Raw genomic sequence first — 17,977 nt, 5'->3', positions numbered from 1 at the left:
CCGAAGTAACTTAAATCTTATTTAATAATAATTTTGGATACATCTTATATACATGTAAATTATACAATACATCTTTGTATTGGTTCAGTTATGTGCTCTTAAATAACCAGAACATATTTGGTGTTTGGTTCGTTCAATATCAACTGGTCATACAATTTGTCCTGGTGACCCGTCCGTCCGTAGAGAAGACACTTGCCTTCAGGAGACACTTGCCCTTGGATTTCAGGGTGTCCCTACATCAGAGGTTTTACTGTATTAACAGGGACCATCATTTATTCACCTTTCTTTTCAATATAATTATAAATTCATAAATACACTTCAGTCACAACAACATGGTATGAGCAGGAACAAATCTTTCTAACTATCTGTTATCAAAACAAAAACTATCTATATCTAATCTACAAGGAAGTTGTTTCCAACATTTGAAGGTCATTTCCTTAAAATGGCCCATAATGATTAAACCATTACCTCTTTTATGATCTTTAGGATCTTTTATGATCCTTATCTTTTTTCTAAATTCCTTATAAGCGGTGGTCCTGTGTTTGTGTCTAAACCATTCTTCCTGAGTCTTTGTTGTGCTCAGCAGCATTTACTGGAAGGAGACCAGCAACGGCAACGTCTGAAGATCTAGAACAGGTAGAACATCATTTCTTTTAAAAGATTAAAGCTGGAGATATCTGTTGTGTTGGTTTATAGATCTTCTTTGTGTTTGAGATTTTTCATCCAGGTTTACCTTTTTGAATTTGTACGAGTGAATTGATGAAATAATTTCTCTATTGAGATGGTTTTACTGACGTACTGTAAATCTTAAGTCACTTGCAGCAGAGGGATGAGGGATTTGGTGGTACAGAATCTTTTCAAAACTTGTATCTGCGTGACTTTATGTCAGAAATGTATAAGTGTTTTTCAATACAAAGAAAATGTTGGTGAAATGTTCAACATATTGCCACTCTTGTGCAAAGGTGATGGTGTTGAGCCTCCAGAATTCACCATGCGTTGGTTTCTTCACCAACTAATATGAAACATGAGCTGAAATTAGACCAGTGTGAGACAAGTTCAGTTATTTAGTTTACCTGACCACTGATATGTTGCTGCAATAATAATCGCAGCAAGACTGCAACCAATAACATTTAAGTTTTAGTGGGCCAGATGCGGTGCAGTCCTCTTTCTGCCACATTAGGCTTGAATAGACTCACATTCACACTCCAGCATGAGACATTTAAATACAGATACCAGAAGAGGCGTGTAACTTCCCTCCACTCATACGGTGACATGTGTTCTGTCAGTGAGGCTCTGGACCCCGGCTGTTAGCTGGTTCTGTTTACCTGTTCACTCCTGCAGTTCCGGCAATACTTTCAAAATGACATGGTCTGTACTAGTGTTACCTGTTACACAGTCCCCTCACACTTCCCTCCTCTTTCTCCCGTCTCTGTCATTTTAGTGTCTTTCATTGCAGCCATGCTGTCTATAACAACGCCGCCGGCAGTCTGCCTGAGCCTGCTCCTCTTCCTGTGGTCCCAATCGCCTGTCCTCAGCTGTCAGGTGGGGGAATTCTCCCAGTGTGAGTCCACTCCCTTCGTACCAGGCCACAATCTGGTGGGGGAGGGCTTCAATGTGCTCACTCTGCGGCGAACCGGATCCTACATGGTGGACGTGAAGACTTCCCTCACCCCAAATCGTACCTGCACTCTCTGCTCCAATCCTCTACAAGGACACCAGCTGCAGAAAGTAAATAATACATCAACTGATTGACAGTGACAGAAACAATCACACACAGATTAAAGGTTCATGGTTTGGCCTTTATTTTCAGCTGCCAGTCTCTGCAGTAGATTGGCGTGCAATGAGCAACTGTCACACCAATATCTATGGCAGTTTACACACCTCTGTCAGGTAAGGAAGTTCATCATCTAAAAAAATGTTTGCATTAATTTTGGTGTTTCATGCATAACTTATCTAAAGTGTCGTTTGGACTAGCAAAAGTCCAAGCTATACAAAAGTCTGAATATAGTCACAACCACCTTTAAGCTAACCTTATTTAGTGGTTATATAGTACTTTTCAACTGCTTGAGCAGCTCTTAAAGTGCTGTGTATGTTAGTCAAATATACTTCCTCACACAAACACCAGTGGAGGCAGCTGCCGTGCAAGACAGCTAATTCATTTCATCATTGGATGCCTTTCTGGGTTTAGTGTCTTTCCCAAGCAAACTTTGAAATGTGGACAGGCAGCGATGGGAATTGAACCTTTCACCTTCCAATTGGGAGACACACTCACCGAGCCACAGCCGTTTACAATATTGTCACTGATGCACATTTAACATTTCCATTCTCCATGTTTATTTGATTGTAAATAAATCTTTGACCGCCTCTTTAGAATGGTAGGAAAAATGACATTTGAACTCACTGAGTAACATTTACTTGTACCGACAGGTCACTGTTGAACACCTACACATCCCAGGATAGCAACGACTGGACGGTAGGAGCTGTCTCAAATATGGTTGACTGTTACAATCAAATATTAGCTATGAATAATTTTCAATACTGATATCTTTTTTTAGAATCATGAGTAAATAACTTTGATGTTGACTCGTGGGCTCTCCCCATATGTCATTACCGGAATTTCATTCACCTCCAATCTATGATTCAATCCATCCTTTTAACCCATGACTAAGTACGATTTGTATTGCTTCACAGTTCTTGACCCCTTGACATGATGTTTCATGTAAAAAAGCAAACTTTTGTTGCGTTTGGTTGTTTGTTATATAGTTTTATTATCAGATTAATTTGCAATAAAGGCTGTACTGTATCAATACTTTTTAGGTATAGTGTTGACTCAAGGGGGTGCTAAAGGGGCCTAGCATCCAGTATGTGTTATAATCTGTCATTTATTCCATCAGGTTGGGCTGAATTTACCACCTGCCGGTTTGACTGTGGGAGGAACACAGTCTAGTCTGTATAGCTTTGCATTGCAAAGGACCGATGAGGACCGTCATACCTTCAGCTCACACAGAGTTACCTGCACCCATTATGGGTAGGTAGTGACCCTCCTTCCATCACTACTTGTATGATTTGCTTTTAACGAAGTTTGGATAATTTATTATTTTGGTCTTTGTGTGCAGATACCGTGTCTCAACTAGACCCCCACTCAGCTCAGAGTTCAGTAAAGACTTGGACAGGCTGCCAAGCGTCTACAACAACTCGTCCAAGGACGAGTACAGAGAGCTCATCAAAATTTACGGCACACATTACATCCGCCAGGTTAGGACGTCATGTTAAGTTTCTCGAGTCACAAATAAAAAAAACAACCCTTTTCCTCTGTTAACATCAAACTATATTTCAGGTTTACCTTGGTGGGCGACTCAGGCGAGTGACCGCCTCACGGACCTGTTTGTCCACTCTGAATGGACTCTCCTCCAGTGAGGTACACGAAGGGACTCAACAAAGTCAACACAGTTCTCTCATTTCTTTTGTTTTCGCAGCAAACAAACCAACACAAAATATCAGTTTGACTTCAGTAAGCAGAGCTCAGCTTAACTCAGTTTATCATAACTTAGCTTGACTTCACTTAGTCCAACCTAATAAAATGGACTTGATTTATATTGCACTTTTCAGCTGCATGAGCTGTTTCACCTGCTGCAATGCAAGGCATTGTCACTCAATTGGGAGCAATTTGAGATTCAGTGTCTTGCTCGCGACACTTTGGCATGTGACTAGGTGGAGATGGGACTTGAACCTGCAACCTCCCGGTTTGGAGACAACCACTCCACCAAACATACCATAAATATATTCTCGAGGCAAAACCACATTTCCCAATGTTTTTAAATGATTTGATTCAGTGGCTTCTGAATTTTCAACAATGATATGTTATCGCATGCATGAGTTTTTTTTTCTTAAATGGCAGTACATATTTGGTGTATACTGCACAGTAAGTTCTACTTCTGCCCCACTGAAATAGCATGGCCTGAACCCTTGAAGATTTTAATGAGACAGTCTTTCTGTAAATACAGTTGTTTACATCATGCCACTATAACCTGTATGTAGAGTGCTTTTGCTCTTGATACTGAGACTCTCACCCCCTCTTTTTGTGTTCCAGGTCCACTCCTGTTTATCACTGGGTATCTCTGTTGGTCTCGGAAAAGGGAAACTATCTGGTAGCCTACAGTCCTGCAAAAAAGTCTTGAATAACAATAGCCTCTCTGTATCATATGGCTCCAGTCTTCATCAACACCACACAGAGGTGGCAGGGGGGAATGGCTGGTTTGGGGAATTTTCACTAACTAAAAATGATTCATTGGGCTTTACAAACTGGTTGAACAGTCTGAAGGAACACCCTGATGTTGTGTGGTATGCCCTTCGTCCAATGTTTTACTTGGTGCACAATGGGGCAAAGAGGGCAGGGATGAAGGCCGCCATAGAACAATACTTACTGGACAATGTTGTGCCGTTGGATGAAGAGCCACCTTGTTCTCAGCCGAACTTGGCTCCGAACAACTGTCCCCCACGTGCCGGGAGAGGGACACTGACGGTCACCATAATCCGAGGCTGGAATCTAAGAGGAGATCTTTTTGGCTTGACTGAGAGGTGATGGAGTCGGTGCTTGAACTCCGAAGTTTTTTAAAACAAACCCAATAGTAATTAATATATTTCTTTTAATTTTCTTCCCTAATAGCTATGCTCGGATGTGGTGCGGCCCCCACTATCGACGAACTCGCATGATCCGGTCAAACTACCCTCGGTGGAATGCTCGTTATGATCTGGGAATGGTCAGTAAACCTCCTCCTGAGTACTGTACTCTTTGACTGTACATTTTCTAACACTGAACTGAATCATCCCAACAAGGACAACCATCCTGATTCTAATACAATATAGTTCAGTGAATATCGTTATACCAACAACAATGCCAGTTTAAAGATATCTGTTTCCCCGGCAATTTATTACAATGATGGTTTGAAGTGACGTTCAGTTGTTCATTTTCTTCTTTTATCATGAAGGTGGACACTGACATGAGTTTGAAGGTAGAAGCTTGGGATGAAGATCGGTGGCGTGACGACCGTCTGGGTTCATGCACAAAAAGCCTTCACCAGGGGACACACCTTTTCCGCTGCCCAGCGAGGAGGGGTGGCTTTGAGTTCCGGTACACTCTCACCTGTGACAGTCACCTGACTGGAGATAAATGTAACCAATATAAACCATCTCCAACTAAACGTGTATCGTAAACATTTATGTTAGGTCCGAAGTTCTGACTGTAATACACACTGCTGGACTTATTCCCACTGTCCATCTCTTGTAAATATTCTATTCTTGCATGCAATGCGCAAATTTCACCGTGCAGGATGACGAGCCTGTTATGTGGTTGTGCTTTCCATAAGTTCCAATGTTCCTATTTAGTTACTTTTCTGATTCAGGGACTAGAAAAGGGAAGAGGAGTGGACTGAGCCCTGTGTATTTCTGTTTTAAAAAATAGATTGTGTCACATCCTGTCCCCTCTGCTTCTTCTTTTATTTGACATGTTTTAATCACGTTCACTTTTATTCCATGAGTCACTATTCTAAGCCAGAAAACCTGATTTTCTTTTGTAGTTTTGTTGACATTTTACTGAAAACAATTAAAGACCCACATCATTAATCTTACTTTCATCTAAGTGTATATGTCTGGGATTTTTGTTTTGATTTGTTTTTGTACCATTTTTATCTGATTACTGTAAAGTGTTTTGTAACATTCATGCTCTTGAAAGGTGCTTTTGAAATAAAGTTTCATACATTCATACTGGCTGAATTTGTGTGACCTTTATGGCGATTTTAATCCAGAAAATACATTTACATTCTGTGTTTTTCTCAAAGGTTCAATGACATTGTGTAACCAGTCTGGAGTTCTGTAATATTATTCCTCTCTGCTTGACTTACTCCCACTTTCTGTCTCTCGCAAATCTATCACTGCATATATAAAGTGCATTTCACCCACAATGCAATTTCAGACTGGACCTAACCATGAATTAATCAAAATGAGTTGGTATTTTAATGAATAATAGCACATTTAATGCCACATTTATATGTTTAATTCTAAATTCAATTAATTGACACATTTAGGTAATTATTTAATGGTATTTATTTAATTTGAGCCTGTTTAGTCCTTCATATAAAAAGACCACATGCTGCATGTTTTCCTGTAATCTTTTTCATTTGTGCTTCGTTTTTGTACCAAAGCTGTTTACTTCCCCTATGTCAGACCTGGGCATTTTAAGGCCCGCGGGCCAAATACGGCCCGCGACCCGATTCTGACCGGCCGCGAAAGGTTGCTTAGAATTAAGAAAACAAAAGCTTCTTTCGAATTTTAATGCGTGGACTAAAACCATCGGCTGTATAAACTAAAACGGAAATGCATTTACTTTGAAGCCTGTTTATTTATGCACAGTGTACGTTACCTACGTACGTCGTATACGTAATCCGTAAAACAAGTCAATCAGTGCATGTGATTGGCGGTCATTGTCGCCCCTCAATGATGTACGGGCACGTCAAGAAAAGAAAGGTGGATGCTGAAGGCCGAAATTTCAAGAAGATTTGGAGCACTAAATATTTGTTTACTGAAGTCGGTGGTAAACCCGTCTGTTTAGTTTGTGGGGAGCACGTCGCCGTGTTTAAGAAGTATAATGTGAGTCGGCATTATGAGACAAAACACGCGGAGAAATACAGACACTTGGCGGAGGCTGAGAGAGCGCGAATATCAGAAGACTTGCTAGCAAAGCTAGCAAAACAACAAGGCTGTTTTAGCAAGCTACACACAGCCCGGGATGTAGCGACCAAGACCAGCTTCGTCATATCCCACAAAATCGCTAAAAACAGCAAGCCGTTCTCGGATGGTGAGTTTGTGAACGAGTGCTTGGTGGACTCTGCCGCGCTAATATGCCCTGAGAATAAAGAAGCATTTGAAAAAGTCCCGCTGTCCAGGTGAACCGTCACAAGGGTCGAAGGAATCGCGGAGAATCTCGAATGTCAGCTCAAAAGTGGAGTTGAAAGTTTTGACTTTTTCTCTTTGGCTTTGGATGAGAGCTGTGATGTCTGTGACACTGCCCAGTTACTGGTGTTTCTCCGGGGAATAAGGCAGGACTTCAAGATCCCGGAGGAGCTGGCAGCATCGAGGTCAGTAAAAGGAACGACAACGGGAAGCGATCTGTTCCAGGAGGTCGATGCATGCATGGTCAAGCTTGGACTGAAATGGGACAAACTGGTAGGCGTAACTACTGATGGTTGTCCGAATATGACAGGAAAACATGTCGGACTTTTGAAACAGATCCAAGATAAAGTGACTGAACTCGGCACAGAGCATAATTTAGTGTTGCTCCATTGTATTATACATCAGCATGTACTGTGCAGGTCTGTGCTAAAACTTAACCATGTTATTGATGTTGTAACAAAAACGGTTAACTTTATCAGGGCACGAGCATTAAATCACAGGCAGTTTGTTGCACTTTTAGAGGAGCATGAGAATGAACATGGTGACATCATGTACCACACAGCTGTCAGATGGCTCAGTCTGGGCAAAGTGCTCAAAAGATTTTGGGACCTGAAAACAGAGATTCAAGAGTTTTGTGAGATGAAAGGCAAAAACATCCCCGAGCTTTCAGATATGAACTGGATGGCAGATTTTGCATTTGCTGTTGATGTGACGGAACTGATGAATGAACTGAACACTAAACTGCAAGGCAAGGGCCTTTTCGTTCATGACATGCATAACCTGGTGAAGGCTTTTATGAGAAAGTTGCTGTTTCTTTCAAGTCAACTACAGAACAACACTCTCACTCACATGCAAACCCTTAAAGAAGTCAGACCATCAGCTAATCATCTCTGCAGGTACTCATCCATGTTAGGAGATTTGCATGGTGAGTTTTTAAGGCGATTTGATGATTGTAAAAACATTGAGGATGAAATGCACCTGGTTTCCTCTCCCTTTGCCTGCAGAGTAGATGATGCACCCAGTGACGTTCAGCTGGAGCTCATTGACCTGCAGTCTGACACAGAACTGGCAGAGCACTTTAAGTCAGCATCACTGCTGGAGTTCTACTCATCTCTTAAGGAGGAGAACTTTCCAAACACGAGGAGACATGCTCAGAAGATGTTGGTTCTGTTTGGATCTACCTACATATGTGAACAAACATTCTCAGTAATGAAGTTTACCAAATCCAGGTTCAGATCCTCTCTTACTGATGATCATCTGTCAGCTGTGCTTCCCATCTCCACCTCAGACATTCAACCTGACTTTGATGCACTCGTTAAAGCCCAGCAAAGGCTAGATTTCTCTCACTGAACAAGAAAATACACAAAAGTGTGTTCACTATTACTTTTTGTCTGCACAGCTTGGCAGTTTGACAATCATAATGTGACATATCTTGTTAATGATATTTGGCATACAAAGACATTGTGAAGTCTTAATAGAAAAAAGCGCTTTTGGTTAATGTAATTAAAAAAAGAGTTACAAATGTTTCATGTTTACAATTGTTTTGAATAACTGCACTGAATAAAAACATTTTTTGTTAAAATAACCCTCACTTTCTCTTTACCTAATAATAACATAGACACTTACCAGCATGTGTAAACAATGCTATTTACTGCTTTCAATTTAGAAATAAAATTCATATGCAGAATTGAGTTTAAACTTTTGGCCCGGCCCTCCACAATATTTTCTGCTTCTCATTTGGCCCCTTCGGAAAAATAATTGCCCACCCCTGCCCTATGTCATAGCGCTGGAAAAAATATATATAAAATGTTTGACGTGCAGCAACGAGCCGTCCAGTCGTACAAATAGCGGATGAGTTGCTCAAAGCCGTCTAAAATATACGTATAATGGCCATCACTACTTGTCACCATCTAATTTTGTCTAAATCCATCTTTTTTCAGTCAACTTCAAAACAAACTGGATGGAAATGTAAACTGAAAGAAGAGCAGTGACAAACTTCTGCCCGACACCTTCCTGGTGTAATCAAGTAAAATTGAGTGATCACAGTGCCGTGCAGTCCGTTTATATTGTCCGATGAATTAACATCTTATAATCCCATGAAGTCCCACACGAACAAGTCAGGAATAGTCTGGCTTTGGCTGCAGCATTAGCCTGGTGGATGTGTTTGAATTTTTTCATATTCTCAGGGAATAACTGCTCCTTCTGCAGGTGTCTCCGCATGTGTGATTGGTCCGATGCCTCAGACTCCACCCCTTTCTTGTGAACACGCGCTCATCCTGAAGGGAAAACACTGGGATGAAGTAGCTAGTTGATAACCTGCTTTGTGTTAATGCTTATCAGGATCGCACGCATCTGAGTGAGTCATACCAGGAAACAGAGAGACGTCATGGATATGTTTAGTTTTGGCTCCAGAACATTATCCTCAGTTGAGAAAAAAACTATTGTTGGGATTTATGGTTGGTTATTCGCATTAAAATTGCTTCATAATTCTCGGGTGGTCTCAATCAACCAATCAATCCCCGACAGGCTGAAAGCATGGGGCGGTCAGTGCCCTGAGAGCAGGATGCTGGGGTGGATTAGTATGGCGTTGCATTGGCTCACGGCCCACTTGCACTGAGATGCTCAGGCACAAATGAAGATTGTCTTTCATTAGAAATGAAAACACTTTCCTGAGGTCTGCTGAGATCCCAGCAATCTCGTTAAAGTGACACATTAACATTTCGACGAGTCGACAGCGTTGCTTTTAGCCTGCTGGTTGGTAATTGCTCCTTCGATAATCTATAGGCTGCTCTGCAGGGTGTCTCCGCGTGTGTGTGATTGGTCCGATGCCTCAGACTCCGCCCCTTTTTTGTGAACACGCGCTCATCCTGAAGGGAAAACACCGGGATGAAGTCGCCAGTTGATAACCTGCTTTGTGTTAATGCTTATCAGGATCGCACGTGTCTGACTGAGTCAAACCAGGAAACAGAGAGACGTCATGGATATGTTTAGTTTTGGCCCGGGGGTAAAGGAAAGTCATCTCTGATGTTGACGGGCTGATCAGAACCGTCTCCAGATCTACACCAAGATAGAGGAGCTGGTGATGGATTTCTGCAGACAACCACACGTCTTTGCAGTGGTGGACATCCAGGCTTTGGACACTGGGACAGTGGCTCCTGCTTCCCTGGATGTTCAGCTCAAAAATAAATGACAATAATCTGTGAAGAAAATTCTACGACAATGTAATAGCATCAGGTATATTTTATGCAGTGATCCACTGGTGCTTCTCCGGGACTCGCAGGGGCAAGTTCATCATGACCACTGAGGGTCTGAGCTTAGCAAAGCTGAAATCCATCATGGACAGAATCCCTAACCTCCTTCATTGACAGAATGCAGAATTGGTTATTCAAACCAGCTTCAATACAAAGTTTCAAAGTCCCTCGTCCAACCTGATCAAACATTGTACCTTGTAAATATAAATATTTATCTATTTCCTTGTAATATGTAGACCTGCTTTGATCCCCGAATCACATGTGCAGGATAGATAAAAGTGTTTTCTTATCTCCTTGGACTTTTGGACCAGTGCAACTAATCCAGATCCAAGTGCAGGACTCCTCTCCAAAACATCTGATGACTTGAGGTATGTCACTTGAAAATAAAGCTTTTAAATTCACTGAACTTTGTCAGGTGGTCAAGCTTCCTCAAGCTTTAAACGTGTCTATACTTAATTCCATTCATCCAGGTAGGAGGCCTCTTAAAACAATGAATTCAGCTCATCTGGACTTGGTCATATGTCCCTTGATGGACGTGTTTCACTTGACCTGATTCAATTGCTTTAAAAGACATGATTTCTTACCTCTTTTCAGGATTTGCCTCTCTCTGCTGGTTACTATGGAGACAAGTGTTCTTGGATGATTTAGTCAACATTTCCTTCAAGTCTGAACTGAGATGTAGAGCAACATTTGCTCTCTGACTCTTAAACGACATACAGTAGAGGGACACCCTGCACTGGGGAGACACATCACTGTGTACGGACACATATTTAACTGTTAACACACCGTGATGAGTGGACAACCTGCCAAACGAGGACAACAGACAAAACCAACCAGAAGAAGCTCCAATCTGGTCCCACCAAGCAAGCTGGTTATAGAGGATTTATACACGTTTGTTTTTTTTACATTTCATTGTATTTTGCACCAGAATGTTTCATTAAAATTGACTTCATGTTGAGATTGTAATCATTTTCAGTGCAAAGTGTTTGATCTTGCAAAAATATAGACAATTTCATTCCATACACTGAGACCACAACAAAGAAAAACTTTGAAGTGTGAATTTAAAGGTTATTATAGCAATATTTTACCAGTCTGGTCACTCAGGATGAAACTGGACTGTATGTGGTCCCCAAAGTAACTTAAATCTTATTTAATAATAATTTTGGATACATCTTATATACATGTAAATTATACAATACATCTTTGTATTGGTTCAGTTATGTGCTCTTAAATAACCAGAACATATTTGGTGTTTGGTTCGTTCAATATCAACTGGTCATACAATTTGTCCTGGGGACCCGTCCGTCCGAAGAGAAGACACTTGCCTTCAGGAGACACTTGCCCTTGGATTTCAGGGTGTCCCTACATCAGAGGTTTTACTGTATTAACAGGGACCATCATTTATTCACCTTTCTTTTCAATATAATTATAAATTCATAAATACACTTCAGTCACAACAACATGGTATGAGCAGAAACAAATCTTTCTAACTATCTGTTATCAAAACAAAAAACTATCTAATCTACAAGGAAGTTGTTTCCAACATTTGAAGGTCATTTCCTTAAAATGGCCCATAATGATTAAACCAGTGGCAGTCTTTTATGATCCTTATCTTTTTTCTAAATTCCTTATAAGCGGTGGTCCTGTGTTTGTGTCTAAACCATTCTTCCTGAGTCTTTGTTGTGCTCAGCAGCATTTACTGGAAGGAGACCAGCAACGGCAACGTCTGAAGATCTAGAACAGGTAGAACATCATTTCTTTTAAAGGATTAAAGCTGGAGATATCTGTTGTGTTGGTTTATAGATCTTCTTTGTGTTTGAGATTTTTCATCCAGGTTTACCTTTTTGAATATGTACGAGTGAATTGATGAAATAATTTCTCTATTGAGATGGTTTTACTGACGTACTGTAAATCTTAAGTCACTTGCAGCAGAGGGACGAGGGATTTGGTGGTACAGAATCTTTTCAAAACTCGTATCTGCGTGACTTTATGTCAGAAATGTAAAAGTGTTTTTCAATACAAAGAAAATGTTGGTGAAATGTTCAACATATTGCCACTCTTGTGCAAAGGTGATGGTGTTGAGCCTCCAGAATTCACCATGCGTTGGTTTCTTCACCAACTAATAGAAGACGTGAGCTGAAATTAGACCAGTGTGAGACAAGTTCAGTTATTTAGTTTACCTGACCGCTGATATGTTGCTGCCATAATAATCGCAGCAAGACTGCAACCAATAGCATTTAAGTTTTAGTGGGCCAGATGCGGTGCAGTCCTCTTTCTGCCACATTAGGCTTGAATAGACTCACATTCACACTCCAGCATGAGACATTTAAATACAGATACCAGAAGAGGCGTGTAACTTCCCTCCACTCATACGGTGACATGTGTTCTGTCAGTGAGGCTCTGGACCCCGGCTGTTAGCTGGTTCTGTTTACCTGTTCACTCCTGCAGTTCTAGCAATACTTTCAAAATGACATGGTCTGTACTAGTGTTACCTGTTACACAGTCCCCTCACACTTCCCTCCTCTTTCTCCCGTCTCTGTCATTTTAGTGTCTTTCATTGCAGCCATGCTGTCTATAACAACGCCGCCGGCTGTCTGCCTGAGCCTGCTCCTTTTCCTGTGGTCCCAATCGCCTGTCCTCAGCTGTCAGGTGGGGGAATTCTCCCAGTGTGAGTCCACTCCCTTCGTACCAGGCCACAATCTGGTGGGGGAGGGCTTCAATGTGCTCACTCTGCGGCGAACCGGATCCTACATGGTGGACGTGAAGACTTCCCTCACCCCAAATCGTACCTGCACTCTCTGCTCCAATCCTCTACAAGGACACCAGCTGCAGAAAGTAAATAATACATCAACTGATTGACAGTGACAGAAACAATCACACACAGATTAAAGGTTCATGGGTTGGCCTTTATTTTCAGCTGCCAGTCTCTGTAGAAGATTGGCGTGCAATGACCAAATGTCGCACCAATATCTATGACAGTGCACACACCTCTGTCAGGTATGGAAGTTCTGCATCTAAAAAAATGTTTTCATTAATTTTTGTGTTTCATGCATAACTTATCTAAAGTGTAGTTTGGACTAGCAAAAGTCCAAGCTCTACAAAAGTCTGAATATAGTCACAACCACCTTTAAGCTAACCTTATTTAGTGGTTATATAGTACTTTTCAACTGCTTGAGCAGCTCTTAAAGTGCTGTGTATGTTAGTCAAATGTACTTACTCACACAAACACCAGTGGAGGCAGCTGCCGTACAAGACAGCTAATTCATTTCATCATTGGATGCCTTTCTGGGTTTAGTGTCTTTCTCAAGCAAACTCTGAAATGTGGACAGGCAGCAATGGGAATTGAACCTTTCACCTTCCAATTGGGAGACAAACACTCTACTCACCGAGCCACAGCCGTTTACAATATTGTCACTAATGCACATTTAACATTTCCATTCTCCATGTTTATTTGATTGTAAATAAATCTTTGACCGCCTCTTTAGAATGGTAGGAAATGACATTTGAACTCACTGAGTAACATTTAATTGTACCGACAGGTCACTGTTGAACACCTACACATCCCAGGATAGCAACGACTGGACGGTAGGAGCTGTCTCAAATATGGTTGACTGTTACAATCAAATATAAGCGATGAATAATTTTCAATACAGATATCTTTTTTTAGAATCATGAGTAAATAACTTTGATGTTGACTCGTGGGCTCTCCCCATATGTCATTACTGTAATTTCATTCACCTCCAATCTATGATTCAATCCATCCTTTTAACCCATGACTAAGTACGATTTGTATTGCTTCACAGTTCTTGACCCCTTGACATGATGTTTCATGTAAAAAAGCAAACTTTTGTTGCGTTTGGTTGTTTGTTATATAGTTTTATTATCAGATTAATTTGCAATAAATGCTGTACTGTATCAATACTTTTTAGGTATAGTGTTGACTCAAGGGGGTGCTAAAGGGGCCTAGCATCCAGTATGTGTTATAATCTCTCATTTATTCCATCAGGTTGGGCTGAATTTACCATCTGCCGGTCTGACTGTGGGAGGAACACAGTCTAGTCTGTATAGGTTTGCATCACAAAGGACTGACGAGGACCGTCATACCTTCAGCTCACACAGAGTTACCTGCACCCATTATGGGTAGGTAGTGACCCTCCTTCCATCATTTGTATGATTTGCTTTGAACGAAGTTTGGATGATTTATTATTTTGGTCTTTGTGTGCAGATACCGTGTTTCAACTAGACCCCCACTCAGCTCAGAGTTCAGTAAAGACCTGGACAGGCTGCCAAGCTTCTACAACACCTCATCCAAGGACCAGTACAGAGAGCTCATCAAAATTTACGGCACACATTACATCCGCCAGGTTAGGACATCATGTTAAGTTTCATGAGTGAGTCACAAATAAAAAAAACAACACTTTTCCTCTGTTAACATCAAACTATATTTCAGGTTTACCTTGGTGGGCGACTCAGGCGAGTGACCGCCGCACGGACCTGTTTGTCCACTCTGAATGGACTCTCCTCCAGTGAGGTACACGAAGGGACTCAACAAAGTCAACACAGTTCTCTCATTTCTTTTGTTTTAGCAGCAAACAAACCAACACAAAATTTCAGTTTGACTTCAGTAGGCAGAGCTCAGCTTAACTCAGTTTATCATAACTTAGCTTGACTTCACTTAGTCCAACCTAATAAAATGGACTTGATTTATATTGCACTTTTCAGCTGCATGAGCAGTTCCCTGCTGCAATGCAAGGCATTGTCACTCAATTGGGAGCAATTTGAGATTCAGTGTCTTGCTCACGACACTTTGGCATGTGACTAGGTGGAGATGGGACTTGAACCTGCAACCTCCCGGTTTGGAGACAACCACTCCACCAAACATACCATAAATATATTCTCGAGGCAAAACCACATTTCCCATTGTTTTTAAATGATTTGATTCAGTGGCTTCTGAATTTTCAATAATGATATGTAATCGCATGCATGAGTTTTTTTTTCTTAAATGACAGTACATATTTGGTGTATACTGCACAGTAAGTTCTACTTCTGCCCCACTGAAATAGCATGGCCTGAACCCTTGAAGATTTTAATGAGACAGTCTTTCTGTAAATACAGTTGTTTACATCATGCCACTATAACCTGTATGTAGAGTGCTTTTGCTCTTGATACTGAGACTCTCACCCCCTCTTTTTGTGTTCCAGGTCCACTCCTGTTTATTACTGGGTATCTCTGTTGGTCTCGGAAAAGCGAAACTATCTGGTAACATGCAGGCCTGCAACAAAGTCCTGAAAAATCAGGGTCTCTCTGTATCATATGGCTCCAGTCTTCATCAACACCACACAGAGGTGGCAGGGGGGAATGGCTGGTTTGGGGAATTTTCACTAACTAAAAATGATTCATTGGGCTTTACAAACTGGTTGAACAGTCTGAAGGAACACCCCGATGTTGTGCGGTATGCCCTTCGTCCAATGTTTTACTTGGTGCACAATGGGACAAAGAGGGCAGGGATGAAGGCCGCCATAGAAGAATACTTACTGGACAATGCTCTGGCGTTGCCTGGAGAGCGACCTTGTTCTCCGCCGAACTGCTGTCCCCGACGTGCCGGGAGAGGGACACTGACGGTCACCATAGTCCGAGGCTGGAATCTGAGAGGAGATCTTGTTGGCAGGACTGAGAGGTGATGGAGTCGGTGCTTGAGCTCTGAAGTTTCATAAAACAAACCCAATAGTAATTAATATATTTCTTTTCATTTTCTTCCCTAATAGCTATGCTCGGATGTGGTGCGGCCCCCACTATCGACGAACTCGCATGATCCGGTCAAACGACCCTCACTGGAATGCTCGTTTTAATCTGGGAATGGTCAGTAAACCTCCTCCTGAGTAATGTACTCTTTGACTGTACATTTTCTAACACTGAACTGAATCATCCCAACAAGGACAACCATCCTGATTCTCATACAATATAATTCAGTGAATATCGTTATACCAACAACAATGCCAGTTTAAAGATATCTGTTTCCCCGGCAATTTATTACAATGATGGTTTGAAGTGACGTTCAGTTGTTCATTTTGTTCTTTTATCATGAAGGTGGACACTCACCTGACTTTGAAGGTAGAAGCTTGGGATGAAGATGTGTGGCATGACGACCGTCTGGGTTCATGCACAAAAAGCCTTCACCAGGGGACACACCTTTTCCACTGCCCAGCGAGGAGGGGTGGCTTTGAGTTCCGGTACACTCTCACCTGTGACAGTCACCTGACTGGAGATAAATGTGACCAATATAAACCATCTCCAAACTAAACGTGTATTCTAAACATTTATGTTAGGTCCGAAGTTCTGACTGTAATACACACTGCTGGACTTATTCCCACTGTCCATCTCTTGTAAATATTCTATTCTTGCATGCAATGCGCAAATTTCACCGAGCAGGATGACGAGCCTGTTATGTGGTTGTGCTTTCCATAAGTTCCAATGTTCCTATTTAGTTACTTTTCTGATTCAGGGACTAGAAAAAGGAAGAGGAGTGGACTGAGCCCTGTGGTGTTTCTGTTTTAAAAAATAGATTATGTCACATCCTGTCCCCTCTGCTTCTTCTTTTATTTGACATGTTTTAATCATGTTCACTTTTATTCCATGAGTCACTATTCTAAGCCAGAAAACCTGATTGTCTTTTGTAGTTTTGTTGACATTTTACTGAAAACAATTAAAGACCCACATCATTAATCTTACTTTCATCTAAGTGTATATGACTGGGATTTTTGTTTTGATTTGTTTTTGTACCATTTTTATCTGATTACTGTAAAGTGTTTTGTAACATTCATGCTCTTGAAAGGTGCTTTTGAAATAAAGTTTCATACATTCCTACTGGCTGAATTTGTGTGACCTTTATGGCGATTTTAATCCCGAAAATACATTTACATTCTATGTTTTTCTCAAAGGTTCAATGACATTGTGTAACCAGTCTGGAGTTCTGTAATATTATTCCTCTCTACTTGACTTACTCCCACTTTCTGTCTCTCGCAAATCTATCACTGCATATATAAAGTGCATTTCACCCACAATGCAATTTCAGACTGGACCTAACCATGAATTAATCAAAATGAGTTTGTATTTTAATGAATAATAGCACATTTAATGCCACATTTATGTATTTAATTCCAAATTCAATTAATTGACACATTTAGGTAATTATTTAGTGGCATTTATTTAAGTTTAGCTTGTTTAGTCCTTCATATAAAAAGACCACATGCTGCATGTTTTCCTGTAATCTTTTTCATTTCTGCTTCGTTTTTGTGCCAAAGCTGTTTACTTCCCCTATGTCATAGCGCTGGAAAAAAAATATATATAATGTTTGACGTGCAGCAACGAGCCGTCCAGCCGTACAAATAGCGGATGAGTTGCTCAATGGCCATCACTACTTGTCACCATCTAATTTTGTCTAAATCCATCTTTTTTCAGTCAACTTCAAAACAAACTGGATGGAAATGTAAACTAAAAGAAGAGCAGTGACAAACTTCTGCCCGACACCTTCCTGGTGTAATCAAGTAAAATTGAGTGATCACAGTGCCGTGCAGTCCGTTTATATTGTCCGATGAATTAACATCTTATAATCCCATGAGTCCCACACTAACAAGACAGGAATAGTCTGGCTTTGGCTGCAGCATTAGCCTGGTGGATGTGTTTGAATTTTTTCATATTCTCAGGGAATAACTGCTCCTTCTGCAGGGTGTCTCCGCATGTGTGATTGGTCCGATGCCTCAAACTCCGCCCCTTTCTTG

At 41.1% G+C, this 17,977-nt stretch overlaps 2 protein-coding genes across 2 annotated transcripts; both read left to right on the top strand.

Annotated features, from left to right (window-relative positions):
* Positions 1-1,458: 1,458 nt before the first annotated feature.
* On the top strand, positions 1,459-11,929 carry LOC308149293 (perforin-1-like; the record flags this gene model as incomplete). The annotated part of the gene is made up of 10 exons (XM_080520984.1): positions 1,459-1,728; positions 1,811-1,890; positions 2,428-2,473; positions 2,895-3,028; positions 3,117-3,255; positions 3,338-3,418; positions 4,091-4,578; positions 4,667-4,760; positions 4,989-5,209; positions 11,890-11,929. The coding sequence occupies 10 exons, from the start codon at positions 1,459-1,461 to the stop codon at positions 11,927-11,929; spliced, it is 1,593 nt and encodes a 530-aa protein (XP_080377110.1).
* Positions 11,930-12,764: 835 nt separating this feature from the next.
* LOC308149291 (perforin-1-like) lies at positions 12,765-16,499 on the top strand (the record flags this gene model as incomplete). Its single annotated transcript, XM_080520982.1, has 8 exons — positions 12,765-13,034; positions 13,117-13,191; positions 14,206-14,339; positions 14,425-14,563; positions 14,650-14,730; positions 15,401-15,876; positions 15,965-16,058; positions 16,287-16,499. The coding sequence occupies 8 exons, from the start codon at positions 12,765-12,767 to the stop codon at positions 16,497-16,499; spliced, it is 1,482 nt and encodes a 493-aa protein (XP_080377108.1).
* Between the last annotated feature and the right edge of the window lie 1,478 nt (positions 16,500-17,977).

The sequence above is a fragment of the Blennius ocellaris genome (genome assembly GCF_963422515.1).
Source record: "Blennius ocellaris genome assembly, chromosome: 3".
In the NCBI taxonomy this organism is placed as follows: domain Eukaryota; kingdom Metazoa; phylum Chordata; class Actinopteri; order Blenniiformes; family Blenniidae; genus Blennius; species Blennius ocellaris.
This window is presented reverse-complemented; position numbering and strand designations above follow the sequence as displayed.